Source organism: Dromaius novaehollandiae, chromosome 17, assembly GCF_036370855.1.
Source record: "Dromaius novaehollandiae isolate bDroNov1 chromosome 17, bDroNov1.hap1, whole genome shotgun sequence".
NCBI classification, from domain to species: Eukaryota; Metazoa; Chordata; class Aves; order Casuariiformes; family Dromaiidae; genus Dromaius; species Dromaius novaehollandiae.
In genome coordinates this window covers 9,173,420-9,195,411 of record NC_088114.1, presented here as the reverse complement: position 1 = coordinate 9,195,411, position 21,992 = coordinate 9,173,420, and the positions used below count along the sequence as shown (strand labels likewise).

The 21,992-nt window shown below is 45.9% G+C and overlaps 1 protein-coding gene across 23 annotated transcripts in view; it reads right to left on the bottom strand.

Annotated features, from left to right (window-relative positions):
- The window catches only part of FBRSL1 (fibrosin like 1), a 553,713-nt gene that overhangs the window by 37,953 nt on the left and 493,768 nt on the right, over positions 1–21,992 (bottom strand). For all 23 annotated transcript variants that reach the window (XM_064522069.1, XM_064522089.1, XM_064522082.1 and 20 more), the window contains one exon: positions 21,131–21,176. In XM_064522069.1, the coding sequence (XP_064378139.1) occupies positions 21,131–21,176 (46 nt within the window). The remainder of the gene's footprint in view (positions 1–21,130; positions 21,177–21,992) is intronic.

The following is a 21,992-nucleotide window of genomic DNA, read 5'->3' as shown; positions in this document are numbered from 1 at the left end:
AGGGTCACAGAAATTCCCATCTCTGCCGAGGAAGGTAACTGATGATTGTCTTGATGCAATGAAAAGAGGAACCGTTTGCATTCGGGCTCTCTGACTGCTGCCTTGCCACTTGGCCCCCGCGTCCCTTCCAGGAGAGAGCCGTATTTCTGCACGCACCCTCGCCATCTCACTGGCTCATCTCTTCAAGCAGGCCCCTGAGCACCATCTATCACCCTTCATTAGGGGAACTATTGGCAGGCAATTAAGTGGTGCCACGAAACTCATCAAGATGAGGTCATACCGCAGCCTCCAGGCTGCAGGCACGGCCTCCTGGCTCCGAGGAGGGCCACGTTACTGCTGCTTCCCCTCGCCACCTCCCTGCTGGGGATGTCGAAAGAGCCTTGGACAAGAATCAACGTACCCACGGAGAAACTACGTCAAATCAGGCAATTCAAAGCAACAAGCAGGCAGAGGGGCAGCACTGTTGTTAAGAATCTTCCAGTCCAGTTCCCACCTTGGGTCTGCATCGCCAGATACCTAAGTCACGTTTACAAAAGGGAGGGAGGGAGGGAGATTAGGTATTGCTCATTACACCAGAGGCAGAGAGAACCCAAAGAACAGAGTAAGCATTCTTCCTGCCTGAAGGTCAGAGACTAACTAAATTAGAAAGATCAAATCATGTTGTGATCTTTTTTCTGGAATGTGGCGTGCACTATTCATATGAAATGCATCAGCTCAAAATTCAACATCCTACACACGTCTCCTCAAAGGGAGCTCCTCTCTGGTCTCTAGACGACCAAAGATCATCCACATGCATCAAACTGTCTTCCAGGTTGGCTTTCCAGTCTTTTCTACTGGAAACACATAGGCACGCAACAGACCCATTAACACACACATCCGAATTCAGCCCCTGAATAGACTCATATGGTTTCAAAATGGCCTTTCAGGAAAGAAGAAAGCCCTATATAAACCAAAATATAAAAGGAAAAGAAACTTCTTTCATTTTCACATTTTCCTGAGTTCACAGATAACGATATGAAATACGGGGTACTGTCACATCTCTCCACTTGAATCAGTGAGTGAGCATTAGTTGAAGCAGAGAATTGCTTGCAACTGTGTATGTGACCCTCTTTTCCCAGCACTCAAAGGTCAATCTTCACATGTTCTGTTAGGTTCTTAATTGACACCATTCAAAACCACCAAGCTTCAATGTGAAACAGCAACAGGATCAGGATTTGCTTGAAGCCAGATGTGACAGACCTGGCTTCCTCCATTCTAAGTGCAAAGCAGGAAAGGACATCAAACCTCAACTAAGATCAGCAAAAACTAAGCGCGTTTTGGCTGAAGCCTACTACAGGTTCTGCTAGAGGCAGATCCTATTTCATGGAAGTAACAGTGGCGTCAAGCTGGTCTGTGAGTGCGCAATCCAGGGAGTTTGTTGCCTTCACCTAGAGGAGTAAGCGGGAGGGATGTTTAGGAAGGACGACTGCAAAGTGAAGTTGTGGCTCTGGCCCAGAGGACTGAAGACGCTGTGGAAGGAAGCTTAACTACAGAGCCATGATAAAGCTAAGAAGCCATAACTCCCCTCCTGCCTTGTGTCTGGCAGAACCACTGTTTCAGCACATCTTACTGTGTTTAGGAGACCCTGTGCTAAACTCTGCTGTTTAAGTTTTCAAGGAAAACAAAGACAACAGCAATAATTTCTAATGGAGATAAGCCTGCAGTGTTTTTTGCTGGATGTCAGAGGACTGCAGAAAAAGATCTATTGTGCTTATGTGCAATCATAAAAAGTGCCAAAGCTGCTTTTCCAGCTCAGGAAAGTCAGAACTGAGAGATATAAAAGGGCAGCAAACAGAAGGGTTTTGAAACCGTCTCAGTAACTTGACTAACTTCCATACCCAATGTTATGGCTAGAGTTGTAAAAATGGAAAATTCTGCTGCAAGGCAACTTAGTCTTTGCTGAACAGGAACTGAAAGGAGTATTGACCGTGCACAAATTAGCAAAATCCTGCCTCATTTGTTTGTTAAGTTCAGCTCTCACTGTTCAGTACCTGCTGGCAGGTTAGTGCTTGTAATTTGGGAAAACAGCACTCGAGATTCAGTGCTTGTTGAGCGGGGCCAATGGTGCCTACCAGCAGCTCCCCATACCCTGTGGCCTCCTACTCCCCTCCCTGCTCATTACCAGGCGCAGAGACAGGCTCAGAGGCAGCAGGAGCACATCGCTTCTCTCTTCGTGCCACCAGCAGTCAAACAACACGCATTTAGCTGTTAACAAAGTGCCAACACTCAAACGCTCTGGCCTCCATTTCGCTGGCAGTTACACAGCAGCACCTCTGTCCATTAATTTTATTGAGGTTCTAAGGTCAAGAGGAAGAGAAACTGGAAGGCCATGTTTTCCTGTAAGCTCAGAAGCAGTAAGGCCCTATTTTCTCATTCCCATTTGCACGGTCAAAACGCAGCTCTAGACCTGCTATAATGGCATCTTCAGGAAAAACTGAGATACTGTGAAATTAATGCACCAAATACGTTCAACAACATTTCAGGTTGCATCATGGATAATTAAAATATTTAAGGGACAAGCTGCAAGTTGTTAATCAGGGAACATTTACTTGAATGGTGTGTGCCCTTTGGATTTGGTCCCTATGGCAACCAAATATTCACTCCAAAAGGATGCGCTGGAAGGAGCATGTCAGGAGCTGCCTCAACATTTTAATTCACAGTGTGAGCAATGAATAAATACAACTACTGACAAGCATAGCACAGGCAAAAAAGGTCTGTAAACAGCATTAGGAAGCCACAGATGGCCTTTTGCTTTTTAAGATTAAAACAGGTCCATTTTTTCTTTAAACGTATCCTTTACAAAGATCAACAAAACCTGACTGTGTTGCATAGGAGGTGTTGAGCCACGTGTATTAGCTACTGGTAATAAATGCTCTGTGATACAGGAGCTCTTCTTCAGTTTCTAGCATCTCAGTCCTTGAGGGACTGTGACTATGTGTTTCTGCTCCTTCTGTTTGAAGATGTTGGCTCAAAATCTTCAGAAAAATCTTTTCCATCTCACATGGCCCTTCAGGGGACTAACTTTGAGAATGCAACAATATTTGAAGGACAGCTTCTCAGCAAGCTCAAGAAAATGTGAGGAAAGATTGTCTTTTCCTTCAAAACAGGAGGAGTGTTTTGGTATGCAAGAAGGAAAAGACTACTTCATTTACTACTTGTACTGGGGAAAGCAAACTCCTGCACCATGATCTCAGAGGGTGTGAAATACAGTTGCAAAGGCCCTTCCATCTTTCTCCTTTGACGGAAGCATGAATTCTTCAATGCGCAGTAGAAATTTTGGAAATACTCTGGTGCTGGAAATCCTTGAGGATAATATAAGACCTCACATCTGACAAGACCTAACAGTGGAACCCCATGTTCCGCATTGCAGCAGAGTCGCACCTTGCTATGAAAAGGTACTCTTGAATCTCTTCTTGCATTAAGATTTATGACTGTGGAAAGAAATCTCACAAGGCTGAAGGGTGCAAGGCTGCACAGGCTGCCACAATGCTAGCCTGAAACAGTAATTCAAGACTTGTGAACGCAAATGCCTGCTCGCCACTCTTCTTCCTGCTGACTCCTTGGAGTCCAGTTACATCCACTGAAGTGGGCCCTGCAATAACCATTGGCCATAAGCACCAGTTTCTACAAGACTGCTAGATGGAAGCAATACTTTCAGCTGCAGGTCATCAAGGACACAGGGGATACCTGTGATTCTGACATGCATGAAGACTATTCACTTCAATAATGCATGGGGGGGGGGTCGTTAAGTAGGGTATTCATTGACCTACCAACTGATGCATTTGACTTTCTTAGTGAACCAGGTTTGCTGTAAGCCACTGCAGTGCTCAGGATTATACCCTCACCACTTCTCCAAGCAGAGCTACAACTACCTCACACTCCCCATGTTATACTCCGAGCTGTAATTGGGTGGGCACTGCCACGTTATTAACCTCATTCTTAGGTAGCAAACAAGTACAGACTCAGACATCTGTAGGTATAATCATGGGAATTATTTCAGACAAAATTGCTGCACGTTTTTATTTCGATTTTGGGTGAAAGAAAGAGACAAGTTTCTGGGCTTAGTCTGCAGATACTTTTCCAAGACAGTTACTGCTGTATAATTCATATTCCTGTTTTCACATGTTTGCCATGTGTATCAACAATTCTACTGAATTCACTGTAAGTTTTTCCTTTAAATCCTCTCCTTCAGTTTTTCCAAAGAGCAAAAACACAAACAAAAGCCTGGTCGTACGTAGCAAGTCTGGTTTGGCAAATTCACTCAATCCCAGATTTTTGCACATTAGGAAGGGAAAGTAGGGTCCATGTTAATTCTTGAGAGTTTCCACTTCACATTAGCACACCAGCCAACACCCTTCACTCAATATATCTGCATTTCCCTGCAAGCACTTTTTGTGAAGCCAGAATGGAGCATTCATATCTCTGTCTGAAGCCACCTGCTCCCCATCAACTCTAGATCACACACACTGGAGGAGTGCTGCCCTCTACATGAAGAAAGGCTCATATATAGTATTTGTGACTCTCATGAAATCTCAACACAATTAGAAACAATTTATAGCTTCCACACCTAAAAAGCTTGGAAACTGAATGGCAGTAATGCTGCAGGTCCTCAACTCAGTCTTTTAACAATGGTTTGAGGAGCCTTTGTTCGTATTAAACTAATTGGAAATTAAATACTAGAACCTTGCAGAGAGGGGATTTCTTCTCATGAAATGCATTTGTCCTAATCGATCTAAAGAAGTTAATCAATCTAATGATTACAAATTATGTGCCTCGTCTCTCCACGCAGAGAATCCAAGTTCTCGTGCCACTGGGCACTATCATTTTGTTTTTGAAGACAACACCCCAAATTGCAGTGGTTTGTTCCAGGGAACCACCTCATCCCACATTAACGTATTCATGTGCAAAATGGATCACACATGTTGCGTTCAAACTGGCAGGGAGTCTGAGTCAGCTCTGACAGCACGAGAGCCTCTAGCCCAAATATCTGAAACTAATAAAATCCACACCATTTTCCTGACTCCTCACGCTAACAGTAAATGGAGCTGTATTTGCTTAGCACTAGAATGCTGTCAGCAGTGAGGAACCTACACAGATACAGTTAAGGATAAAATGGAAGCGGCATTACTTTCTAACATGTCTCACTTTTAACTTCCTCCTCCTTCGACCTGCAGTAAGGATACTAATCCTGCATCTAGCATTTTGCATTTCTGCTAATTTACTGCCATAACAAGAAGGGAAATGGTAAGCCCCATTGAGCTCTCAGATGCCAAGGTAACAAGGACCACATATGAAGCTGGAGGAGCAGGGGCCCTTACACCAGAGCAATGCCAGACCAGGACACGACTGCAAGAGAGCGAATCTGCAGGGCTGGGCTGTGTGCACGTAACACTGTGCAGCTCCCACAATGTCTGCCTCCTGGGCCTGTCTCACCTTCCAGCCCGCATCCATTTTGGCTTTCTTGGTTATATAACCAAATTGCAACAAAATCTCTTCATCTTACACAGAGGCACCTTCTCGTCCCTAGAAGACGGGTAGCAGTAGCACTGCTCCATGCCATGGCTGCGGTTCCTGTGGACCTCACAGTGAGATGACTGTCGCATGAAAAATGCAAGCAAGAGTGTTTTTGTTACAGGTTACACTCCTGGCTAATGGAAGTTACTGGAATGTCAGACTCTACCTTATGATTACTCCACAAATAGAAATTAGGCCAGGAGGGACAGAGCACCCACTATTTTATGCATAGATGCAGGAAGCAAGAAAAAATATGGAATAATCCTTGCAGACAGTAGGTATTTATTTTTTTTTCCAACTTTTCTCCCACCCTGTTTCCCAGGCAGTCTAGCAGGGATATTCCCACAATGGCCTCGCACTCCTGAGAGCTGCTGGCTTGGCGGAGGCTCAGCCCAGAGTAGCTGCTGTGCGTGGAGTACATGTCTTCCATTTACCTCATTAAAACAGAAACCAGATCTCCTTTATGCTCGGTGCTGTATACTTCTGAAGAATGCAGGCCTCTACTAAGTCTAAATGAGGCACACAGTGGCAGGAAGGAAGCAACCATATTCCCCATCAGAAAAGGAGGAAAAAGGCACCAAGGGAGCAGTCAGCCTCTCAGATGCCACACCACAGAAGCGAACCCCTTTCTTCAGGGACAAAATCTCACTACACCCACAAGATAGATCCACCTTCTCCCTCTCCTTGCACAAGGCACAGAACAACTCCTTATTACCACTGCTGGATGCTCGGCATGCCAGTGAAAATCTCCCTTTTCTTCCTAGTATAAGGAGTTGCCCACCCCTTCATTTTATAAATTACCAGAACAGACATTTAAAATGTTCAAGAGTAATCTGAACAGAGCATTCATGCCTTGGGCATTTTACGCTCTACAAGGAAAGAAACAAAAGGGCCTCATTTAATACCTCCCTGTAGGATTCCTTGTTCTTGCTCTTCCCTTGTGCATCTCCAGATGCAAACTCTTAGTGGTATAATGTTCCTGCCATCCCCCTGCCCTCCCCTCTTCCCTTTTAAGAGCAAGATGGGCTTTTAAAACAAACCTCACTGGCTGACTAGAACAGGTGGTGGGAGTCCTTTAAAGGGGAGAAAAATCGTTTGTAACTAATAAAAGCAGAAGAAAATTCTGATTCCCATGGTTTTATTAAGCACCCGAGGGAGTAATTCGGACGGCAGGCACATCTGCTGCTCCTGCGTGCTTCGGCAGATCCCTCGGCACCCAAGTGCCACGCCGCAGGGCCGAGGGGACCAGCGGCCCTGCACAGCTGCGCTCTCCGCCTCTCGGGGCATCAAGGGCAAGGTGTCTCAGCCTGCTTTACGGGGAATTTTATGACCTCTGCATCAGACCCAGAGCCTGAAGGGCCAGACTTCAGGTGGGGCTGAGCCCATCTTCTCTGGATCTTGAGATATGGCTTCATAAAACCAGCGAAGCCTCCGTCTTTTCCAACCCACGCAGAAACTATACAATGTTTGAACCAAGTTTTGTGCAGGCTCAGAAAGCTGGGTTTCCAGAACCCTCCTCGGGGCTTTGATTTTATTAACTAAACCCTCCCCTACAATAACTTTATGACCCTCATCCTGGGAGAGAAACACCACAATATACTGAGGCTAACAATGTAACATGATCTGCTCCATTATAATTGACAGGTAAAGAAGCCTAATTAGGAAACGACCCCCAGGGCATGGTTAAAAAAAGCTGGTTTGCTGTGTGGCACTTGGAGACACAAAATTTCCTAGAAGGCAGGGAAAGAACTGCAGTACTGAGATAGCAGCTCACTCGCCACCTCCAATCTCAAGCCTTGCTATCTGCCTTTCTCCTTTCCTTATTGTCAAAACAGAACGAGAGAGAGGTGACAAGCTGGAGTGGCACGGCCAAGATTCGAGAGCAAGAATTTAAAGAACTCCTGCCGAGCTCCGAAGTGCTGTTATGGCTACTCCCTGTGTGCAAGGAATTAGGATACAATCCCCGTTCCAGCTAAGAGCAGAGGAGTCAGAGGAATAGATGTGCTTTCTGCAAAGACCACAGGTATTGCTCCTTCTCTGTATTAGCTGGCATGCACAAGGTACAAAAACATCCGTGGCTAAGAGCAAATGCTGGAATCCAGGCTTATCTGAATGTGATCTAAGGGATGCTTTGCTATAATGTGGCCAGTGCAGTTGTTTGTTCAAGAGCTAAAAGGAAGTGATATTTCTTCCTATGGAGGAGGACCAGGAAATTAAACCTGGACTAGACTCAGATCTCCCTCCTTTCTCATATAGGTTTCTCTCCACAAAGCCGGGGGTGGGGGGTATTGAGCCTTCTCCAAATGTCACTTCCTTTAGTGCAGAGGTAATTTATAGAGAAAAAGGTTCGAAGGAAACCAGTGTCTGCAGCCTTCTAGAAATATGCCACATTCTAGAGCTCTGGGCTTCTACCTATTTGTTTTTCCGTACCCGTTCAGCCTGTTGACAACCTGCACTGAAGTCATTTGGTGATGTCTGCATATCTATTTGCTGACGTGCTATCACCGAACATTTTTTCAGAACCCAGTCCTACAGCAGTACCACAAAGTCTATTTAGTTTGTAAGGCTGCAAAAAACGACATTTGCCGTTACAGGGTCTGAAACATCACTGCAGTATTTACATCTCTTCCAAAGAACCACAGAAACGTTAATCGTCGTATGGTCAAGCTTTCCTCATCACATACCAACACTGGCGTCCTGGAGAAAGCCTTTATCACAAACAAGCGCTCACTTCAAGTACCTTCAGGGTATTCAACATGTTGTGGCTGCATCAAATTAATTTCTGACCAGGAAAGAGAACGCTCTCTTCAATCACCCTATAGAAATGTTTTCCTTACGGCCAAACTTCAGAAACATTCACTACTCGATACTGAGTTTGGTTTTTCTAAGAGCTAAGCATCATAAAGTAGCCACGTGTTTAAACAGGAGGTCATTATCCACCAGCTCCAAGTTTCAGTGGAAGCCTCTAAGCAAAGAGCAATTTGAAAATGTAGCTGCAAAAGCACTAACACTAGTTTAGAGTAGTTTAAGTTTTTGTTTTACTGATTCTTGTGGCTAAGATCTATAGACCTATCAAATTAACATCCAGACGTCTTACTGAGGAGAAAAAAGTCAGTCATCTAATAGGACCATTTCATCTCTCTTTACTGCCACAACTGCATGACTTCATCAATACTAAGAGCTGGCACCAAAAGAAACAAGGACAATATTCTGTGACAGATACAAAGCTACTGTCTTATAAATCATACAGCTAAAAGCAGCACAATCCAGCAGATGAGATTTAAGAAATGGGAATCAGAAGGAACTGTTTCTATAGAGGCCATAACACCACAGGTTAAATATTAACTTATTGGTTCCTGACACAATTACACAAAGGGAGATTTTCAAAGGCACCAAGTCAGTGGGAGATTAAGTGAGGGTTTGCCCCAAACCTTTCAAAGCACTGCAACCCCACAGTTCACCTTCACCATCACCTAGAAGCTTTTCAGGACCAATAGCAGTAGCCCTATATTTTTGTTATTTAAATGAATATGCCCCATTAACTCTCCGCAGAGTAATCTGCTGTACCCACTACCAACCTCCCAAGCCTCTCTGGCTTCATCTACCCACACGGTAAGAAGAGAAGCTCTTCCCCACCCGCCCTTCCTCTCCCTCTCCATCACTTTCGGAGTGTGTATTGCTTTCAGCTTTGATTTGTGCTGCATTCAGCACTCCATGCAGCCAGCCTGGTCAAACCCACAGATGGAAGGAAAGACGTCTTTCCATCCCCACCTCTGCAAAGCAGCAGATGCTGTCGAAAAAGCCCTGCAAACTTCCACAGTTCTCTTTGAAACCTGAGGAGAACAGATGAGCAGCACATTTGAAATTAATTATAGTAAAAGCCTACTGCATTGTTCTCTCCTCCCCTTTCTTTTTTTCCTGACCCCTCATCACATAGCTTTCACTGAAAGGTCTGTGCAGCGTGTATATTTTCCTAAAGTCGCGAGGGCCAAAACAGTACAGCTGAGACATTCACAGAAGTCAAAGAAAGTGCAGAGCCAGTTTAGTGCACAGGGGTACAATAGTTCCTTAAGAGCAAGCGGCTCCTCCCGCCGGCCCCCCTCCCAAACCTTCCGTCTCTAATGAACGTTTGGTGTCTGTCCACAAAAAACAAACATCAATCAGGCAACAGGCTGTTCCTTTTCCCCTGTTGCTAGTCTGAAATAACAGCCATCCCCCGCTGGGCTGGGAATGCCACTTCCCTGTCCAGCACACATACAGGATAATAAGGGGGAGGCGAAGGAGGGAGGAAAACCCGCTCCGAGGTGCCAGAATACACAGTGAGCCGTGCCGTCCGGAGCCAGAGAAAACTTGGGAACACAACAGCTTTTGATTCCTCCTGTCCCACCGGGCACGTTAATTATTTAATAGTTGGCTGGTGCATTGGTGGTAGGGGTAGGAACAGAGTGGAAGGGAAATCAGGCTCTTCCCCCACCACCGCCCCCCCGGCCCGCTCTGGAGCTGGCCGAAGAGCGTGTGTGCGCGCACACGTGTGCACGAGGCTTCGAGATGTGCCTGGAGCCTGCTCAGAGCTGCGTCCTCCCTCCGCTTCTCTGACAAGACCCTCCTTGTTGGCTTATGACCACAGCAACTTTAGACAGCACGGGATAGCATCTAGAGCAAAGGAGTTATGGGGCAAAGAAACCCACCCTGCCTTCTCTCCATTAGGAGGCTGATATTTTTCATGTGTTATGACTGGGGGAAGGGCACTCCTGCATTTATATTGGATTTCGACAGAGTTGGAAGCAGAGTTGCAAAGCAAACAGAGATCATCTTATGATTTGCAACCAGGGCTTTCTAGATGTCTGAAGCAACACTCTGGAAGGAGTGCAGGGAAAAGGAGAATGTAACTACATCTCATTTGGATGGAGAGGACTCACAGATGTTAGGAATATTTTTGATCAACAGCTTTCCTGGCACTGCTTGTGGTGGAATCCACAACCTTGACGGCTAGCTGAGTAAGACAGTGCTGGCAAGCTCCTGTCTGCATGCAGGCAATTTGCAATGCTGCCAGTCAATATTTCAGTGAAAACAAAATTGCAGGGATCATATTAAAAGAGAGGAAGAGAGAAAATAAGACAAAACAAAAGCAAAAACCAGCCCCCTCTTCTAAGAGGAACTCTGATGTGACCTGATGGGAAAAACCCTCCCAAATCACAACACACTCTTTGTTTGTTTAAAATTAACACACTGTGATGGGAGTCCTGCCACGAGCACGCTAAGGCAAGCCCGCCAGCAGCAACAGAAGCAGACTCAGCAAGAAGTGGCTTTATACAGGGACACCTGGGTGGCATGTTTAGTACAGGCCTACAGGAAATGATGCAGAAAGAGGTTTATAGTTGTGTCCATTTGGTTGAGGAAATGTGTTCAGCAGGCATGGGTTGGAGCCAAAAACCTGGACCCAGTCCTCTTGAACTGTCAGGAGGAGAGGGAAAGGGAGGGAGGAGAGGAGAGCTTCTGCAGCAATGTTTTCAAATCTGGGTCTGTATTTAGCCTTGCTGACCTATTCCTAGTTCAAAACAACGGTGGTCTTGGAAGAGAAAGCAAGTAGCGCAGACTGGCCAGTATTTCTCACTGGACTGGTTTTGAGATTATAGACACAGGCTCTCAGATGCATCTGGGTTCCTGGTGCAGTTCACACCATCATTGAGAGTATCTTTCCATTTCTCTAAATTACTCCTATGTGTATGACTTGCAAAAGGGTGCTCTGCTGCTCAGAATCACTGGAGTTGGGCTCTTTTCTGCCTTTGCCTCAGGACTACACTTGGCTAACTACACTGGCATTATGTCAGGGGGGAGTCCTCAGCTGTCTGCTTAGGGCTGCTTTACAGCATGTACTGCGGGGCTGGCATAAAGGGACCGGAGTCTGGCCTATAATGCAAAAAGATTTCAGGCCAAAAGGTGGATTATGCTCAGAGAATTTGTTTGCTGATCCAATAAAAGCTATAATCTGCTCTACTTTGACTATTAAACTGATCAGTACAGAATGTAATGTACATGCTAGCTGTTGGTTTCAGGTTTCTACCTCAGTTTTAAAGGCTGGTTCAATAATAATAATGACAATGTTTACTATTGTATAAATCTTCAATACTCACACTGTAAATTTCCTCCTCCCACCGGCAAGCCTGTATTAAATCAGGTTGTCTGTATAGAACTTGCACTGTGGGTGCCTATCACTGTGTCTGGAGAAGACCAGCCACATCGGGGAGCAACCGGCCAAGGACAGCTTAGCTGTTTGGGAGCCAAATCACGTAGTAGTGAGAAAATTAAAAAGTTGGCTGCTTCACCCTACATGGTTAGCCCTTTCCTGCCACCCTGCTTTGCAGATAGCTTCCCAGGGAGGAGGCTCTGGCTTTTCCATTGCAGTTTAACATTCAAGACTCAGTGTTGTTTGAGGTGGTCTCGATGGGACCTTTTTTAAGGCTGCCTGTTCCTACCCTTAACCATGAAAATGTCACAAGGAAAAGCACTCAAGTGCTCCAGGGGACAAGCTCTTCTGCAGGTTTCACGGCCCGAGACAGGAAGTGTTAAGGAGACAGATCTCTCTCAGTACTGGATCATCAATAAACACGGAAACACAGAACAAACTAAGCAGAGACCAAAGCAGCAGATGCAGGTTTGTAGATGTCTGCTTATTACCAAACCCCATACCAGCTGAGACTTAAATAGCCTTCTTTATGCAAAACAGAAGAAGGAACAAAACTGAAGGAAACTGGCAATTACATAATTTTATTTCCCCCCTAGCCCATTCGCTTGACATCAGGTGGCTCCGTGCTTGCACGTGAAAGGTGTTTGTGAGCATTAAGTTAAGCACAAACCTACCCTGATACTTTCTTTTTACCAGGAGAAACTCTGTGTGTGCATTTTTGGATAGATTGGAGAAGCATAGTGAACATGTTATTTTATATTATTTTTAGGGGCTCTTGAAAGCGTTACTTGCTATCTGAGGAAACAAGGACTCCCAGGCTGCACACCTTCCCTTTCTTCCACGGCTTCACCTCTCCCAGTCGTGACAGTTCTCAGAACCAAAGGCTACAGCCTACGTTTAAAACCCCACTGGGAGTTAACTGCATGGATTCATCTGCAACCTTCTTCTTCCCACTTAAAAAAAAACCTTCTTCTTTCTAAAATATCCACCACAATGTAGTAGGCTGACTGGTGAAGGACCCACCATTTCTCAGTGCTAGTAGATGTACTCCCTGTGTAATCAGGCTTTCTTGGCTTTGCAGCTCACCTTGCTAATATCTTGCAAGAATATATCTCCAACAGGGCAAAAAGTTAACGTCCATTTCATTGGAGAGATCTGGAAGTCTGACTATTCCCTTATGGATAAGCCTTAAAGAATTTATTAGTGATGAAACCAATATGTTTCTTCAGAAACTTAATAGGGCTCCATAAAAATTACTTCAATAACTTTTAAAATTTAATGGCGAATGAGAACCTTTCCACAGGCTTTTTGAACTGTCCGACAGAATCCCATAGCAGGGATATAACACTGCAATAAATTTTGCAGGACAGTTAAAAAAATATATATAGAAAGCTTTTAATTTCCTACTACCTCCTGCAAGACTTTGCCATCAATTTAACGCAAATAAATGAACTAAAAGCATTGCAGTCACTTGTCTGTCCCAGTGATTTACAAGAAAATATTTACTGTTGGGGGGGACGGGACTCTAGAACAAGTATCCCTTTCAAAAAGACAGACACGCAAACAGAAATACCGTGCCAAAGCCTGCTCTCTGACACGTTGGGCATGCCCAAGTAAACCCAGGGAAGTCAATGGCGTCAGTATGGCGTTCCCCGGCACGGCAGGACACGGCCCGGGGCTGGCGGCAGCGGGGAAGGCCCGGCCGGCCCAGGAGCTGCGCTCAGGGGCTCTGCGGGGACCTGCACTACGGGAGGGAGGGTGGACAGCGAGACACGGCGGTGCGAACGGGCAGGTGCATGCTGCCGGGGGGATTTAAAGGAGAAAGAAAATGGCAGGAGCCATCGGTGGGAGGGAGAACGTCCTCAAAATGGCCTCCTGCCTCCTCTCCAAGGTGACAGGTCCTGACAGGCTGCTACCAGCGGTCCCGAGATGAGCACGCTTCCAAAAAAGCTAACATTTAAAAAAAACCCAAAACCAAACAAACAACTCCCCCCCCCCCCCCCCAAAAAAAAACCCCTCCCTGCTGTGGCAGCCCGGGGCTGCCAGGGAGCAGGGCCGGTTCCCACTCGCCCCGCGGAGGAGCGGGGCAGCCTGGCCCCGTGCCAGCCGCATCCCTGCGCGGGCCAAGGCCTCACACCCGAGGGCGGCTGAGGAGAGGGGAAGGCGGCGAGAGGCCTGTGCCACGAGTTAAAAAAAAAAAAAAGTCTCTGAGGTATTTTAAAAGAAAAATCAAGGACAAGAGCCCACAGTCTGAGGGTCCGGACGGCTCCGCGGTGGTCGCAAGCGTGCCCCATGGCGCCCGACCGCGCCGAGGTGCGACCCGTGCCAGCCTCCCGCCGTCCCCACGAGGGACGCCGGCCCCAGACGGCGCTGAGACCCCCCGTCGCGGCTGCTGCTGCTCGGGAAAGCAGACGAGAAGGCTATAAACAAGGGGTAAAAACCATGGTATCTTTCAAACACCCTTTAAGAGTCTGGCTAATGTAAACTACCACAAGCATTTGGAGGGATTTTTCCCCCCGCCTCTCCGATTTACTGTTTGATGGTCCTTTTGTCTACTTCTGCACAGACTGAAAAAGACTTAAAATTTGCCTACTAAATCAATACAAGTTTGTACTGGCATATTTGAGATATATATGATTCTGCTTTTACAGTTTATTTTAAATAAAAAGTATAATTAAAGAAAATAAACCACCCGCTTCATAACATTTATACAACAAAGACTTTATTTATTTTATTTATGTTTTGGTGGGCAAGGCACAGCATGCAGCTAGCTTTCCGTGATACTTAACAAGGCTGCATTTGAAATTTAAAATCTTTAAGGAAATGAACAAATTCTGCAGAGGAAGGGCGGCCGAACAAAGAGACTTCTTACATTACCCTAGGTAATTGTGCGTATATATGTTTCTGCGTGCCTCTCTCTACTCCAAAAACATATCCATAACTTGGATGCTTTAAATCAAAAAGCAATTTCAGTCTGTAATACTCAAATAAATAATTAAACACATTTTATCTCCTACAGTATTGCCTCTATTCATTCTAATCCCACTGACAGGAATGCAGCAACACACCCCACATCCTTAAAATAACAAAACAAAACACAAGACACCAACCAGAAGGCCTGGAAATGTTTATAATTCAACTTTTCAACTCTCCTGGCTGCAGCCCGAAGCTACAAAGCCAGCTCTGTGCTGGCTCACGCGGGGGAGACGACCCGGGAGATAGCCGTGCTCGCTGCGCGGCAAAGGGCGCAAGCAGAGCCTGCCCGCATGCGCACAGCAACTGGAGTTTTGCGAGGCGTACGGCACACAATCTGTGCCGAAGTCGATAAATGTTCCACCCTTGCATACTAACTAACATCAGCCAAGTTTTACCCAGTTAACCGTACAGCACGGTTTAAGGTAAATACGCTCCCCTACTTGTCCATCGTATTCTCACGGAGAGCCACTGCAGATAGGGATGGTTATGGTTCAACTACTATTAAGTACATATGACACTGTTAAGCAATAAACAGGTGAGATACTTATGCCAGAGTATACTCCCATTCCCAAAGGGAAGCCTGAGCGTGCTTTCCAGAGCTTGCAAAATGAGAAAGCTACAAGAGGACTAAGAGGCTGCACTCACTGCACCATTTTCTGTGTTTGGTGTTGCTCTGAAACGAGCCTAACTGGCTGTGACTTGCGTGATTATCTCGGTTACTCGCATTGTTCGAAAATCAACGTCCTCCTCCTTCCCAGGCCGCTGTATAATACATATACATACATGGAAAAGCCAGAAAGCTAATGTACTAATCTGGGCAGTGACAAAATTAAATAGAACTTCTCAAAAAGAGGATGCTGGGAATGGCTCCCATGCCGGATATAGCAATAGTTCAGGATGTCCAGTGTTGCCAGCCCCAAGCACTTACTAATCACAAACCATCTCTAAAATGAGGTTTAAAAACAAGGTATTTGAGGTTCTTTTCAACTGCCTGTTGGCTTTTAAGCCCAGAAGAGTCAGAGTTCCAGGCTCTTCTCTGTGACCAAGATGACTAAAATCTTGCTTAAAAAATAAATGAAATTAAAGCTTAGATTCTCATACAACCCTCTGAGGTGCAGCGCTTCACAAAAAACACAGAATACTGTAAGACTGTGATAAAACCACAAGAGATGCAACATGGGGAGTAGAGCAGCTGCAGAGCATCCTGAGTGCTGTATAAATCATAGCAATGTGGTTGCTATCTAAATAAATGCAGTACTTATTTTTTTATTACTACACATGCTGCTGTGGAAGTTTTTGCATGCCTGTAATTACGCTGGACTCTTGTCCAAACATTCAGCTGTAAATTATCATCTTCTTCAAATTATGATGGGCCAAGCAGTCAAACAAAGGATGGTTACCTCATCAAAATGTAACCAAAATCTGGGGGTAAAGCTGAGATCAAGAAATCGGAGGCATCCTTGGTTTTTCTGCATTTCAGAGCCTGCTATGGACCCCACACAGGAAATCGGGGAAATTTATGGTATCGCTCCTGACCTCCGTTTGTGTAAAATACAGCTAATTGCCTGACTGGGTACAACGAGACTTGTCTGCTCTGTGTCTATACAGACCTTCATCCAACGTAGAGCTTTACATCACAGCACAGTAACGTGAAGGCTCTGAAGGTAGGCTCGATCACAGAAGCAGCTCAACGTTACGTGGACCTCAGCCATGCTGAGATGGTGTCCTGCTTTGCCTGGCTCCTTCCAAGAACCAACCCCAACCCTCCCGTCCCTGCCCCACTGCCCCTCCTTTCCCCTCTTGCAGCATCTCGCAGTAATAAGCATCAGTTTTAACAGCATGTCCTACACTGGCGGTTTTATACTTTCAGCTTTTAAAATGATTTAGTGTGACAGTTTAGTCCTGAATTAAAAAAAAAAAAAGAAGAAAAAAAAAGAAGGGAAGAAGAGAGCAAAAGGAGAGACAGTCCCCTTAAGGCAACAAAATTAAGGCGCACTGATCTCGGAGGAACAAGGGTTCTCCTCTGGTTCAGATGTGCTTGTCAGGGCTCAGCGACGTCTCTGAACAAGCAATCTCTCTTGCTGGCCCAAGGCGCAGTTTTGTGGTCAAGAGGACAGAAAATAAAGGAAGGCAACTTCAAAGGACCCTAAGCTGCATTCGCCCGCTGGGGCGGGTGGCGGTGGCGCATCCCACGGCTGACAATTACGACCTGCGCTCCGAGAGAGCTCGCCTCCCTCTTGTCAGAGGGATAAGACGCAGGCTGTGAGCTTCAGAGCTTTGAGGATGTGTACAGCTCCTGATGAAAGATAGCACTTCAAAGCTCTCTGCCTGGAAACCCGTGGAGAAGCGAGAGCGGAGGGTAAGCAATCTTTTTTTCCTGGGGGGGGGGGGGTGTATGGGGGGGGTGCATATGCGGGGGAAGGATAAGACTTATTTTCACTGTCATTTATTATTGCCATGAAAATGAAGCCTTGCACTGTTTATGGAATCTCTCATTAAAAGGATCTCTTGATAAATCGCTTGATAAACATTCATTAATTAAGTCTCTCAGCATACTCGGCTGACAAACATTAGTCTTCATTTTGCAGGAGGGGGAAATTGAGGCATGGAGTTAAGCGAGCATCCAGCCAGCCCGGGGCAGCGCTGGGTCTTTCGAGCGCAGCTTCCCAGCCAGTTGCTCTCTGTCACCAGACAGCTGGATACTGCTCCCTCCATGCCACGTCTGATTTGGATCCCAAGCAACGTGCTCAGCTTCAGCTGTCAGCAAAGCCCCGGCCTCCTCACTGCTGCCCTGTGCCTCGAGCACCGCGTGGAAGACGCGGTCATGCCACGCGCCATGGTGCACCTGCCTCCCCGGAGACCGCCCAGCCTCCGCTCGCTCTGCAATAGCCATTTTCGTTGTCCAATAGCATTTTCTCAATAGCCAACGCTAAACCCATGCAGGAAACATCTATTTTTAGAAGCCTGTTTCATCCTCATCCCAACAGTGCCCTGGGAGGGGAGCTGGGTTCAAAGATCCCAACTCCACTGCTCTCCTGAGCCTCAGGGACCCCATTTCTAGGTTATTTTGGTTGAAAAGGCGCAACTCCCAGTTTCACTGACCGAGGCCTGACCTGAGCATAGTAGGTCGATAGCAAGAAGAGGTGAGAGATGGCGTAACCACCTGTCCTCAGGGAAACCTCACCGGGGAAGTCCACTGTGGAATGAGCAGCAGCTGGGACACAACCCTGAACTCCTTAAAACACAAACGACCCTGAACACTTAAAAATATCATTACAACCCTCAGGCAGCGGTCCTTCCAGCGACCCAAGGGTGGACGTACCTCTCACCTCCGCAGACCACAAACACATCTGCCCTCATCTCAATCACCATCATCTCCCTCACCCTGCCGCCAGGAGAGGGACAGAGCTTTTGGCTACATCTCCAGGGCCCTGCAGCGGACTTGCCCTTCAGGAGAAAACAAAGGGCTGGCTGGGAGATCCCTGTGAGAAGGGAACGGCATGAAAGAACAAACAGACCTTTATTATTTGTGTATTGATTTATTCATCAGGAGGATATAACACCCAGCTCTCGGCAGGGAATGTCCTTGTAACTCTGTACCGCAGCCACAAGTTTGCTAAACAAATGCTTTCTTAGGTCGGAAAACAAAGACCTGTGAGCACAGCAGATCACGGTTCTCTGCTTTTACTTTGAATTGCTACTTCCTTACCTGGCGGATTTACCCTCTCTTTCTCCAGGAAGCTCCGAGTGCCCTATTCAGCCTATTTCGCAGCTGCAACTGCTGAGGTCGCGCTGGGTCACGCCACCTCTCTCCCTGCACAATAGCAACCGTGCCCAGACGGGGACATCTACGCCGTGCATCTGGCATTGCCGTGCATCTGGCATCGCACATTAGCTCGTGTCAGGAGGAGGAGCACCACAGTGACAGTCCCCGGTCGTAAGGAGGTGAAGACAAATGCTACCCAGAGAGCATCGAACAAAAGACTCTGCTCCTAAGGCCTTTTGTGGAGCTGTGAAACGTGGTCAAAGGTTACGTTTTACAGCTGTTACAGACTCAAATAAGTGAAAACCGTCCGTCTTAATACTTAATTGCATTGCTAAGCTGCTGATACGCACGGACAGCATAAAACAAATACACTGGGCCAAACACATCCCCAGGGAAACTTCATGGAAAATAGGGGGTGTTGCACCAGACAATGAATACACTTTATTGTGTTTTAAAAGCCCAGTTACCTCCAATAAAAGCTGTAGCATAGATGCTGCAAATTTGCCAGTTAATATCTCTCCAAAAAGGCCTTAAGTGTTTACAAAAGAGGGGCATAGTGCAAATGCCCACAGGAGACAACACGCACGTGCCGCCCCGTATGTGTGCACATCAGGAAACTGTGTTTAACTAATCCTTTCCCTGCACAGTCACCATGGCTCCAGTCCTCAAGAACAGGGGCCTTAAATCAACGCTCTTATCTTAGAAAAGGAATTTAAGCGGAACACTTTGAAAGTCACTTTCTCCCTGCCATATGGCATCTCCAAGACTGGTCGTGTCAGAGCAGCTTTCATTTGCATGTGTGAGAGAGAAATTCTGGCTCTTACGTTGTAGGAGTGATAACAGGGCTAGAGTTAGGATTTAGCACTGTTTGGGTTTCTGCACAAAATCTTGCTGAGGCAAATTAATCTCACCTCTCAACACAAGCACTGTGCCAAAAGCTGATGTAGCCCCCAGCAGAGCTGGCCCGCAATCACAGCCCATGCCAATCAGCATGATCAGCAAGGCTCCACCAGTACAGGTGGGAGAGGAAAAGAGAAGTCCAAGACAAAAATTACAATCTGAACCCAAACCTTCCCAAAGCTGGCAGTATCTCTGCCCACAGTAAACTAAACAAGAACAGTCTTAAGTTACAGGGATATAAACAGCAGTGAACACAGACTTCAAGACAGCAAATTCACAGCCATTCACACATTTAACTTTATGATGGAGAAGTATTTTGAAAACTCATGTTGCAGAGCTGCTCTGTGATATGAAGGGGTAGGGGATCTCAGGCTTCAGTAAGAGGAGGAGCCAACAAAGCTGCTAACACTTTAGCATAAGCCTCTATACCAGATCTTTGTACCACGCATTTGTGCAGGATGGCAAGATTTTTGTTTTGCTGAGGCAGTGCTGTATGGGCAATCTGGTTTGCCTTATCAGCGAGCCAAGGCTAAGAGAAGATAATGCTCTTCCCCACCATTTGTTCAAATTTCCCTCCTTCCCCCAGATAAAGCTGCACACTTTTGTAAAACTATCTGCAAATGCAATAACATAATGGGCTTGTCATCAGTTTCCACATTTGGCATTGAAAATTTGCAAGGCTTGGGAAGACAGAGAATTCCTAATACTTACCACTGTTAAAGAGCAGAGCTATAAACTGGGCCTGCGTCCAGGTGAAGGAGCACACAACAACCAAAATGCCTTTCCATGGCTAGCACCTACTCCTACACAACTGCAAATTATTCCTTTCTTGGCCCTCCTGAAATAACATGAGAAGGTTATTTCATCACTTCTTATTAATGGGCCTCATCTCCCCTCTTCAAGGCATTTGTATGTCCCTACTATTCATTATTGCTCTGAGCTGATTTATTCCGTAGCTCAGTACCGGGAACGCTGCAGAACAGCTACACTGCCTGGCAATTCATTCAGAGCCATAACGTCAACCTCCTTGCATGATAAAGTGGAGCCATTCCTAGCACAATGCTTTCAATCATACACCGCATTTTGTCTTTCGAACTAGAGAGTAGCCTTGTTTTACAGACATACTGAGCCCTCAAAATAGGGCTTGGTGTATTTAGAAATATGTCACTCTGACTCCCAAAGGGAACCTTAACAGGCCCAGTCTCTTAGCAACACCCGGTGAATATCACAGGTAACTCTCAATTAAAAGTAATAGCAGGAGCTGGGAGCCGAAATCCTGCAACATGCTGAGCACCTTCCACCTCATTGTGGAGAACTGACGTACAGACACAAACGCTCTGTGCACACGGGCAGGGGACAGGTGTGCAAGTCCTTGTGAGGATAATACAGAGAACACTGAAATATCGCTCAGTTTGAAAGAAATGAGGATTTGACTGTATTAGAGGAAAACAGCACATCCCCCCGCAGTAAAGGCTGATTCTGCCTTTGTTAGTAATCCTCCTCCTTAAGACATTTGTTATGAATCTGACTTGCAAGGAAGAAGTCCCGCCCCACACTGAGACAATGCAGCTCTATGTTTTAACTTAATCATCGCAAGCCTATAAAGCTGATCTTTATGACAATCTGTGCGGCAAAATTAAAGGCACTGGCAAAATTGATGGCCTGTTATCTGCACAATGTTGTTGACAGTTTCATGCACTCAAATCTCTTGCTGTAAGATAAGGAAAGCATTTCTCCAAATCACTTACCTTTATTTGCTGCAGGGGAGAACAGCTTCTCAGAGCCTACAGAAGCCTGCAAAAGGAAGAGAAAAAGAGGGTGAGTAATGCTAAAGGAGAATTTAGGAAGGTTTGCTCACAAAAACACAGTTCACATAAAACAACTCGGTTATCTTTAGACCTGCAATTACACATTGCACCTGGAGGGTGCAATGTTGTGCCATTAAAGAATAAGCGTGCATCCTGAGAAGATGAAAGCAAAGCATAGAGAAGTACTGTCCTGATCTCACCCAACTACATCCTCCTGTCTCGTTTATTTAGGCAGCCATGCAATGCACAGCTATTTTATCCACGACTCTTCATATAAAAACTGCTATTGACCTGAAGAAAAAACATTTCAAAGCCTCTCTCATTGAAAATAGGCCTCATTTCTTGCTGACCATGCAAAAGGTAATTTCTGTACTGACAACGCAAGTTGCAACTAAACACATACATACGAAAGATACTCTTATATAATATTACACCAAATGATAGGTACATGCTGCTGTGCTATGAAACAAAATGACTCCCTTTTGGAAGAAGCCTGTCTCCTTGTAAACCCGGCTGTGTTATGCTGCTTGAACTCCACCGCAGTGAATTAGCACTCCTCACAGCTCTGGGAAATAGTTAAAGAAATCCAATTAACCTAAACCTTGTAAACAGCTTCATGATAATCAGGGTCACTGGGTTACAGACAAGATGATAATGACAGACAGGAAAAAAAGTCCATTCATTGTAAATAAAGCTTTTATGAGTTAATTTGATGGTTTTCCCCACCCCCCCACCTCTTCCCGCCCAAATGGTCAACCGACTTCAGTATGAGCTTTTCCTCCCCACTATCTGATGAAATTGC